The 10,720-nt window shown below is 42.8% G+C and overlaps 1 protein-coding gene and 1 long non-coding RNA gene across 3 annotated transcripts in view; one reads left to right on the top strand and one right to left on the bottom strand.

The window, feature by feature from the left end:
• The first annotated feature begins 1,284 nt into the window (after nt 1-1,284).
• Nucleotides 1,285-1,912, top strand: LOC128419116 (uncharacterized). Its single transcript, XR_008331810.1, has 2 exons — nt 1,285-1,341; nt 1,653-1,912. It is a non-coding gene; the product is annotated as an uncharacterized LOC128419116 (long non-coding RNA).
• Nucleotides 1,834-10,720, bottom strand: part of AMFR (autocrine motility factor receptor) — a 34,784-nt gene continuing 25,897 nt past the window's right edge. The window contains exons 10-14 of one of the 2 annotated variants that reach the window (XM_053399460.1): nt 10,128-10,231; nt 9,467-9,601; nt 7,999-8,082; nt 5,252-5,436; nt 1,834-4,062 (exon numbers count right to left, since the gene is read on the bottom strand). In XM_053399460.1, coding sequence (XP_053255435.1) covers nt 3,918-4,062; nt 5,252-5,436; nt 7,999-8,082; nt 9,467-9,601; nt 10,128-10,231 — 653 coding nt within the window. In that variant the 3' untranslated portion in view covers nt 1,834-3,917. The remainder of the gene's footprint in view (nt 4,063-5,251; nt 5,437-7,998; nt 8,083-9,466; nt 9,602-10,127; nt 10,232-10,720) is intronic. The other variant, XM_053399461.1, reaches the window with a different exon arrangement.

The raw sequence follows: 10,720 nt of genomic DNA, 5'->3' as shown, positions 1-10,720 counted from the left end.
GCAGCCAAAGGTAGGGGCCACTTTGAAAAGCCTTTGAGGTGGTATGAAAACTCTCTTTTGGGAATTAATTAGTTACTGTCTTACTCAGACTTGGAAGTCTTCTCTTGCTGTTGCAGCTTTCAAGTGTGATTCAGGTGGGTGACAATGGAACCGTTCAGTCCTCTGAAAGTGGCAGGTGCAGGCATTTCCGTTCCCTAACAGAAACACAGTAAGAACTTTTGCTCTTACTCTCAAATCTATCCATATAGAACCCTAAGACTCTGTGAACATTCACCCTTGTCCCTGGGATGATTCACTTCCTCTGACTCGTGAAACAGTTTACTGCGTCTTTGCAAAGAACGAAGTGTCCATAGGCCCTAGCTGGTTTTGTGTGTTGCTGCTTGAGCCTTTGGATTATTACTAGATGTAGATAAGCTTTATTGTACTAGACAAAGGCCATGACAAAGCTATTATAAACACTATCAAAGAAATAAGGAACTATAAATCTAGATATCTAGATAAAGTCTATATAAAAACAGAAGGATTATTACTAAGTATCACTGAATTCAGAGTTTTTTAAGCGTTGGTTTTCACAGCAGCTCATGAACCAGATTTTTTATGGGAGGCTCCAGTTGGATGACAGCTGCAAGAGGCAAGCAGTAGAATCGCCTTCCAGCTCTCAGGGGAAACTTCAACATTGCTTGGCTACTCTCTCTTTATGGCTAGGCCTTGTTTTTCAGGGAGCAGAGAAGGAATAAGGTGAGCAGGTGCACTGAGTGCAACACAAGACTTATGCTTTGTTTTCCCCCACTCCCCTTCTCATTTCAGAATCCACACACAACTTCCCACACTCGTTTCAATAATTTAAGCCAGAAATGCAGATCTAGTCCGAGAAAAGGACTTCTTCCAGGATATCCCCGTGCAACCACCTCACAGCTGGTGACAGAAACCGAACAGCTTACACCTAAGCTGGTTGTGTGAATAGGTTACAAAGCAGACTTGAGCTTGAGCTTCCAGCATACACTGGGGCATAAATGACAGAATGAGCACACCCATGTCCCTCCTGAAAGTGCAGCCAGAAAGTAAAAAATACAAAAGCCTCACTTTGCTTCATCCAAAAGAATTGATCTAAAGTTGAGTAAAATTCCCAGTCCCTTTATGTTTCACTCTCATTTTCACCCTTCCGATAACTGAAGTGGGTCAGTCAGATGAAGAATCCAAATATAAAGACTGCCACCATGTGGGTAACGGAGGTGGCATTGATGGAAGGGAGTAAGCAGAGAACGGCTTTTCTACTTTGATGTCTTCAAAGCAATTTGAGGAAGAGCTTTCAGATCAAGTGTCCAAATAGTGAACCCATAGGTCACGGGTGTCAAACACAAGGCCCGCGGGCCGAATCCGGCCCGCCAGACCTCGTCATGTGGCCCGTGTAGCCGCCGCCGACCACCAGCCTTCACCTTTCATTCTCACTTTTTTTTTTTTGACACAAGAAAGCCGCCTCTTCAGCGCATGCGCGACAGCCTATAAGCCAGAGAACGTCTGCCCTCTAGCGGCGCCGGCCGTTGTACACAGGAAACCTCCACTTTACACATAGTCCTACAACCGGCCCTTTGAGGGTGACCAAACTGCTGATGCGGCCCCCGATGAATTTGAGTTTGACACCCCTGCCATAGGTGATCTACCACACATCGGCAACTGTTGTGTAATAACATTACTTCTGGTAGGATGATACAGACCCTCCTCCAGGGTAAGAGAGCTCGTAGTTTGACAAACTCTCTGTATGGATTCACTGATACTTGAGAGTGGTGGGGAGAGAAAATGTGGAAAGTGTTCAAAAAAGAAGTTTGTTAAATATTTCCAACACTGATCAAGAATTTTATTTCCTTTTTTAAAAACAATAAAAACAAAGAGCTGCGCTCTAAGCAAAACTGAATCACAAGAATCTTTTCTTTCTTCTTCCATAGTTTACTAACAGCATTGCAAGGTAAGGCTTCCCAAAGGGGGTTACTGAAATAAGTTATCTTCACTTAACACTTACACAATTCAGTTTTCTTATAGTCACCTTCAAATATTCTAAAAACGGGCTGTGCACGGACTGCCCTCCATCTGCCCTATAGCTCCCAGATTGAGCCAATTCATCTGTACTGCCCACTCCACCCTGGATCTGTCCCCAAAGTAATGGGGGGGGGGCTAAGGGTTTTTTAAACCTTATTTTAAAAAAATAGTCAAGTGGTGGCAGGATCGTAACAGCTGTTGAGCTGTTAAGGAGAAACTGATCCTGCATGATGCTGCTCCTTTAAAAGCAGCTTCCCTGCATCAAATGGGAGCCACACACAAAGGAGCAGCATTGCACAAGATGGGATCCTCCTGCCTAAAAGTCATTACACAGGATTATCCAATCCTACGCAATGTATTTCAGGTGGCAGAATGGAAAAGAGGCAGTGGTGAGAATAAGGAACGGCCTGGCAGGAAAGACCCCCCACTATCTCCCACAAAGATGCAGCTGGCTGGCAGGCCTCTCCTGTTTGCCATTTCTCAGACTTCTTCTCACTCGCGCTGCCCCTTCTTGCCTGCCTGATGCCCCACCCCAGCAGCCCTGGATGGCTGTGGGTCATTCAACCCAACCTGTGGTGATCCGATGCTATTTCAACCTGACTTGAGTGAAGCCAGGATTCCTCCAAATAGGCTTGATTTGACTTGGGATTCAGACCTTGGCCAAATCTGGTACACAGCCCTACTAAAAACCTGCTGTAAAAAGATAATTTGCAATATATTTTTTAAAATACTGGGCGCCTTCTGAAGGATAGCGATACTCGCCAAACACTTAAAAATTACTTGGCTGCCATCATAAAACCCATTTACGGACCTAAGACCAGAGATTTCTAATACAGCTACCAGAGTTTTACAATACCAAAGAAAAAAGTTTGAGCACACCTAGCCTAAGATCTAGTAGCCCTCAATTCTCTCAATTCTGATTAAGCTAATGGGCATATGGAGTATTGCCAGATGCGAGATTACAAAAATAAAGATACTTTTGCGCGCTCCCTTGCCTCTCAAATAGCAGCCAACTTCCATTCCTGAATGGAGCCTTCTCTGCAGATGGCCTCTGAGACCAAACTATGAGACCATCCCAGTTTGCCTGCTTACTGAAATGCTGAATCAAGATGCCGAATATAGCTGGGGGCTCACGCCCCTTTTTCCAGTGCTTCTCCCTTGGCCACATGTCTGTTACTAGCAATGAAATGCATTAAAAACCAAACCAGCCTCCTGGTAGAAAAATAATCCAGGAATGTTCACACTGTCTGTCTGGGGGCCACTGTTCTAAAACTTAGCTCAACATTTTCCACTCTTTAAGATGTCTCCTCCTGTTGGTGCACTCCACTTCCATGCTCCAACACTTAGAAATGCCAGTTTTGTCCAAAAGACTCTGCAAAAGCATCCAAAATGTATTTCTTTTATTTTAAGCATGTCGTTCTCGAGACATGCAATGACTCGGCAGTGATGCTTGCTTACTTAGGAGAGTGCTTTTGTCATTCCTTGTTCAGTTTCCACTTTAAAGAGCTTAAATGGGACATGCCAGCAAGCTCAGTGCACAGAAGCAGCAAATGGACCTGGTGCTTCTCAGCCACTGTCCCTCTGCAACTCACATTAAGCAGCACACCATGCCCAGGGCTTTAAAGACTGCATTTTTTGTTCGCAAAGGGGGTGGGGGAAAGGAAAATGTGTGTCACTCAAAAAAAGTACCCAAGAAAGGTTAATTTGTCAGCTGTCCAAACACTTATTAGATATCACATGCTTTATACAGTGAAGATGCAGCCAGATCAGTCATCCTCGGCACATTTGCTGAGTTCTGAAGAGACCCTCCTTGTGGGCAGGGAGAGTGTAGGATGGCATAAACATTGCTTGTGTGGAAAAAGAACAGGAGGAGACAGGAAGTGTTAAGAGGGATCCTGCTTCTGAAGTCTTCGCTCTGCTGCAGCGGCCAGCATCCTCCGGCGCAGGGTGATAGGGTCTGAAGTCGCTCCTTCGGCCTGCAAGTAGTCATCTGAGCTAGGATCATCAGAGGTTTTGTTGAGGTAACGCCTGGAGGGAGAAAAACTAGATGGCTGAAGGCAAAGTAACATAAAGTTCACTCTGAATATAAAGGTTGCCTAGTTTGCATTCAACCTTTCCAAGCAGGAGGGGAAAGGTCTTAACACACATTTCAAAAAAATGCACCAAGAAAAGCTGGATCTTGTGGCCTGTGTGGATTTTGCAAATTGTGAATATGTGCTTATTATGTTGACCACTTTATTCTGGTTTTGCTGGTTTGATTGATGTCAAAAGCTCTGAAGCTTCATCCTGAACAACTGGAAATGTTGAGCCACACCTCTGGCATCCAATACTTCAGGAGGTAATGCTAAGACATTTGAAAATGTTTTCAGCCATAAAAAGCTCTGTACATTTTATCGTTAATGAAAGCTGATATTCTGAGAGAATAGAATCCTGTGCTCAGTATCATGTTCAGACCATTCATGGTGGCATAAGCACAGCCCTACATGAGCAGCTGATAGTGACCATGAGACCTACAGAATTATTGAATGCTATCAGATAATGCTCTGCTCCTACACAAAGACAGATCTGTGTTGTTATTCTCAGATCCCCTTCTGTTCCCCAGTCCAGTTCCCACCTTCGGCCTCACCTGCTTGCTATGCCTGGGAGAGCCACCCAGCCGGCTCCTTCTGCCTTAGTGACTCGGATTCTGATAGCATTCAAAAGGCCATCCAGTCCAACTCCCAGTCATATGGCCAGCACTATTCAGCTACTCAGTGGCAGACTTTGGGGTCTCAATTTTCAGCACCGCCCTCACCTCTCGCACTCTGTTCTACAGCGTTGTTGTGCTGCCCCCTGCAGCACAGCACCTAGTGCCGCCACACCGGTTGCACCACTCCAAAACTGCCTCTGAGCCACTAGGGGGGGGGGGAATCTATGGCCCTCCACATGCTGCTTGACTGTAACTCTCCTCACCTGTGACCACTAGCCAAGGTGGTGGGAACTAATAGAAGCTGTTGGACTTCGGAGAGTCAAAGTCACAGGTTCAACATCCCTGCCCTTGGGCAACACAAAACAGGCTACTGCATCACGAACAAGGAGAAGTTGCATCAGTGAGAGGTAGCCAGATAGCTATGCAAAAGATCTCTGAATGACTTTCCCTTAAGCACCTCCTCAAATCCTCCTCCTGGGCTATTCCACATTAAACATTTTGTAACTGGAACCCACAAAACATACACACCTGCGAGCTTGTTGCAAAAGGTCTTCCTTCCGCTGTACTAACATCCTCTGTCTTTCGTCAGCTGACTTGGAAAACCGGCTCCCTCTCACTTCAAAGTCTTCTGTCTCAATGGATTCTGCTTCTGCCTCATTGAACTCTGCCACGTCTTCCAACCATGAGTTGAGTTCCAGTGAGTCTCTCTCCGTCTTTCATACAAAAGGAAATTGGGGAAAGCGCATTAATACAGATCTCCATAATCTAATACAACATTACCAGAAGAACTGGGGAGGTCCAAACTAAGCTCATCTTATTGAGGTGATAGGGTGTGCAAACACTGCCAAAGGAAATGGAAAGGCTGCCTCTCTCCCAAAAATATATGCCACAGTGGTGGTGGTGGTGTTTTGGGGGGAGGAGGTTGTCTTCACATTAGCCAGGGGCAAGGAAACTTTTTCAACCTAAGGGCCACTTTCCATGATGAGCAACCTTCAGGGGCTACATGCTAGTGGTGAGTGGAGGCCAGAGGCAAAAAGCAGGCAGGGCAATAGATGTGACTCTTTTTATAGTAGCCTTTGTTCCAGCCAAGAAAAAGTCAGTCAAACATACAGCTCCTTCCTCCATCCAGGTAAGCAGGAAGCACTGTCACAGTATAAAGAGACATTCCAGCCAGGCAAGAGTGCTAAAGGAAGGCATGGAGGACAGCCAGAAACAGGTGTGTCAGACTTAGGAAGGGGTGTGGCACAGACCAAGTCCCAAGGGCCAGAGAGGCCTGGAGGGCCTGGGGTTTCATACCACTGAGATAGGTAATCCAAGACTGGATGGCTGGGGCCAAGGGGAGACTTCTCATGCCCATGGATCATTGTCACTCAATTCTACAATGGAGGCAGCTATTCAGTTGGCCAAAGACTAACTTAAGCAACACACAAAATATTTTCCTATTAACTAACTCCTGTTACACAAGAAGCAGCAAGAAAAAGAGAAGCATCATGTACAACATGTGGAAGGGTAAGCATGCATTTAACACAGATGAAACCAGGAAAGCTTACACCAGAGCTTTCCAAACTGTGTGTCACAACACATTAGTGTGCTGGCTGCAGTTTGCAGGTGTGTCGCGCAAACACTCCCCGCACTCCTCCCGGGACTAGAAAGGGGTTATTTTAACCTCCAGCTTGCTAGTAAAACTGAATTACTGTGTCGCAAAATGATGCATGTCTAAAAAGTGTGTCACCAATGTGAAAAGTTAGGAAAGCTCTGGCCTACACCCACACCCAAAGACTCCGGGTCAAAGCCAATTCTTTTCTGTGCTGGAACATGGGTTTTCCAAGGCCTGACACATGTGAACAAATTACCCACATCATCGCTACCTTGGCTGGCTCTGCTATCCAAACTTTTGCATGTCTGACAGGAGGTGTTGAAGTGAGATATCTGATGAACATGTGGAGGCTGGCTTGGGGTGGCAGAACCAGGAGAGCAATCAAGATGGGGCTAGAAAGTGCAGTCCTGCTCTCCCTGTCCCAATTTATGAATGTGTGGAAGGAAATAAGTGAAGGCACTATTCTTTAGCACATTTGGGGTAGAGATTCAGGTGACAGCCAGGCAGAGACAGTTATCCTTTCACACATGTTATTTTGAATAATACTGTGAAGAATGCACACTGAAAACAAAAGCATAAACTACTAAAGAAGAAAAAGAACACTTCGCCCTCCACATAGACTTTTTCTAGAAACAACTGGACTAATAGATGATAACAGGACATCTGATATTATGGTTACATTATGATGATGTGGAAGGTTTTCTGAAAAGGACTGTTAACATTGATCTGGAGTTACTTATGGCCACTACATATGTATATTGTCCTACGGGAAAAAGCAAGAGAAACCAGAAGGATTTAAGGGTCTCTGGCAAATAACACTTGGGTAAAAATCATTTTACTTTATGAGGAATTGCACTGAACTACAAACACACATTTACTTACAAGTATCTGTAATGGACTGGAACAATATGTAAAACAGTCTTGTCCTTATGTCTTCCCTATGTTAAAACTAATCTACATCTTACTATTTAAGACACTCCGGGGAGAGTGGGAAATCCCATTGTACAAGCAGAAGGTGTTGCACAAGTATCATGACTTTGTTAGGTATAACTTTCTTCTGTGTCCTTTTAAACTTTTGTACCAAATTATTAATATTTTTTTCAAAAATAAATGAGGGAAAGGCAAAAGCTGGAGAAGCTCAAATCCTCCTTATGGTCAGTAGACCACCACTTGAGGAACAAAGACCTCCATGTATCCCCTTTAATAGCCATTAGCTTAACTCAGGAATAGCCAATGCAGCGCCCTCCAGATATTGCTGGACTACAGTTTCCATCATTTGTTAGCATTGACCATGCTGGATGGGGAGCAGGAGAATTGCAGTTCAACTACATCTGAAGGCACCACATTGGCTATCCCTGACTTAACTGCTTGAGGCCTTTGAATTACAAAAAGCACTATTCCCTTTTCTCCAGATCCCTTCCCCATCAAAACACAAGAGAAATGCAAGTAGGACTCCATAGTCAGACCCAGAACAATTATGCTTACAAATGGCAACCTACTTGCACCTTTAAGACAGAAGTTCTTTGCAATGAAGTCTCCAAATGCACTAAGTGACAAAGTTACAGAAGGATATCTACCAGGAGTTCTTGTGAGGACTTTGTGCCAAGGTTTGTGGACATTTAACTATCAAATTTCCCTCTGTTGTGATGCACTTTTTTTTTTCCTTTGCCAAGTTTACCTGAGTAACCTCTTCTGTGTCCTCCTGATCAGTGTTGTGTCTTTCCAGGGGACTGTTCAATGCAGGTCTGATGCTATCTGAACGCTGTAAGCATAAATAAAACTGACAAAACTGATATGAATTGAAAAGAAAACCCCCACAAACAATCTTGCTGAAGAATTTAAGCTGCAGGTCACGTTGGTGGACCCATGTTCAAAACCTAGCTGTCACAGGGGTTTTCTGTGCAAGCCTCTTTCAGCCATATGCTGAAATTAAAAATGCAGCATAAAACTCAAATAAGGTGAAATAAATATGATTTAATATGCACATTTATGAAACACTAATGGGACGGTGTAACCTCAACATTTGTAAGATTTGTGGTCTTGTCCATGAATTCTGTAATGCTCTATATGTATGTTGTGTTTATCTACTTTAAAAAATAAATTACAAATACCAAATGAATTAATAATTTAACTACTTATTTTTATCATTGTGTAAGCTGCTTTTCCTGCTTTTAATTGTATGATTATGTTGTTGTAGCCAACCCTGGGACCCTATGGTGAATTGCAGGTAATAAATGCCATAATAAAAATAAAATAAAGACACAAAAGCCTACTAGTAAGAACTACACTTCATTTAAAATCCTATCAATAAAACGAAAATAGACCAATCCATAAAATCATCTTATTTTCAACAGACTATCCTGCAGCAATCTAGCAACTAGGCTTCACCTGTCTATCTTTGACAGCACATCAATATCTGATTCCTTAAAAACTGTGATCTCATGCATGAAATGGGAACAAGCTACTTTTTGCAGGGCTTTTGACTTGCATATGGGTTTGAGAAGGACTTTGCATATTAAAAATGCTACAGAAAAGCTGTGGTCATTTAAGATTGATGAGTTCATGAAATGACAACAAGATCACAACTCAAGTACAGAAGATACAGAGGTGCATTTTTATCCATTCATCCTCAGGGACAAAATAATTACCAACATGCAAACACCAAATGTAACCAATATGCAGAGGCTGCCATATATACAATTTCACAGTAGACAAAAGAATAATGAGGAAGTCTGGGCTTTTTTTATCCATTCCTTGTTACTGACAGAAGTTTGAAAACTAGACAAAGTAAACTTAAAAACAAAACCAAGACTTTTCTGGTGGCACCTTATAAAGTTGTGACATAAGCTTGTTAGTCTTTGAAGTACCACAAGAAATTTCTGGAGGCCTTTTTGGCTACGACAGACCTCTTTGTTCATATTTTACAATGCAGCAAAAGCTATATAAAATCATTTTTTCAATTTTCATGACCATTAAGTCCATAGAACAATGTTACTTGACGTAACATTGACTTACACGTGAAACACACCTTTAAACATCAGGATAACCATTTCACAATGTTAATGTTGCAAAATAAACACAGCAGGTCTGCTGCTGATGGGTTGCTACTGGAAATATGCCGACTGCCTCAGTAACGTTTGACCAACCTGTGTTGGGAAAGGCACTTGAATACGCCCCTCTAAAATGTTGTCCGTTGTTATTTCTACAGAACGCGTCATCTGCAGATCCTGCAGAATTAGGTGGTAAGGAACCTGAGGAAACATCTCCTGAATCTGATGTGCCTAAAAAAGAAAATGTATCCACTGTTAGCATCTGGGGACCCAACTGTGGCACACTAAATACCTTATAAAAATTTAAAGTAAACCAAAGCCTTTAAAATCTCAAAAGGTCAGGCTTTTGCTACTAGAGCACAAAAGAATCCAGAATGGTGCTTTCATTCCATTCATGTTCACTGATCATCTAAGCACAGTTTATTAAGACAGTGTATGTTTGAAACAGTGTGTGCTTCTTTTTTCAAATCTCTCTTCAAAACTCACTTCTTCCACAATGTCTTTGACTAAACACTTAGTTCTCCATTCTCAGTGAAAATGGGTCTGAAGTACATGTAACTGCATTTGCTCATTTTCATCCCTAGTTGCCTTTTTCTCTTCTTTTCCTTGTCTTCACCACCACACTGATGAAGTTTTGTTTTTATGTTCCTTGGGACTGGGAAAATTTTTTGCACTTACTCTCTAAAGCAGCACACACACTGGTGGTGACATATAAATGAATAAACAGAGCAGCGTGCAAAATAGTAATAGGAATTACCATGGCATTGAGCTGAGAGTTGCTTGCTTGTGCAATACCAAGAATACTGGTGGTATGCATCACCTCCACTGAGAAGCTGGGCAGCCAGCTAGCGATGCGAGAACCTGGAAAAGAGAAAGCAACAGTTAAGGTGTGTGAAATGTGCTTTTGAGTAATTACCCCAATCACCTATGGTTCTGTCTATATTTTTAATGATTCCTCAGTTCTTAATTATTATTACAAGGTTCAATAGATGTCATGAGCATTATCAATTCTCTCCTCCCCTTTATTTTCCTTTCTTGAAAAGCCACTGTTATATATGATTAAACATAATCTGCACATAGTATAAAAATAAAACTTTTGAAAATACTACAGGGATAAAGTGAGTGTTCTTGGTAACATTTCAGGCGCCCAGCACACAGAGCCGGCTTGTGCTTCAAACTTGCTCATTAAATCTCTCTATCTCTTTCACACACAGAGACAGTTTCTTACTCTTACTCCTCCTCATCACACTAAGGCGGATTTCAGGAAGCCTGCTACTGGAGCCAATCTATGGCTTCTTCTTTTTTAAGGTGAAGTATGAAAGTATTTCCAGCAGGGGCGACAGTGTACAG

Source organism: Podarcis raffonei, chromosome 8 (assembly GCF_027172205.1).
Source record: "Podarcis raffonei isolate rPodRaf1 chromosome 8, rPodRaf1.pri, whole genome shotgun sequence".
Lineage (NCBI taxonomy): Eukaryota > Metazoa > Chordata > Lepidosauria > Squamata > Lacertidae > Podarcis > Podarcis raffonei.
The sequence above is the reverse complement of the archived record's forward strand: the minus strand, read 5'-3'. Positions and strand labels throughout refer to the sequence as shown.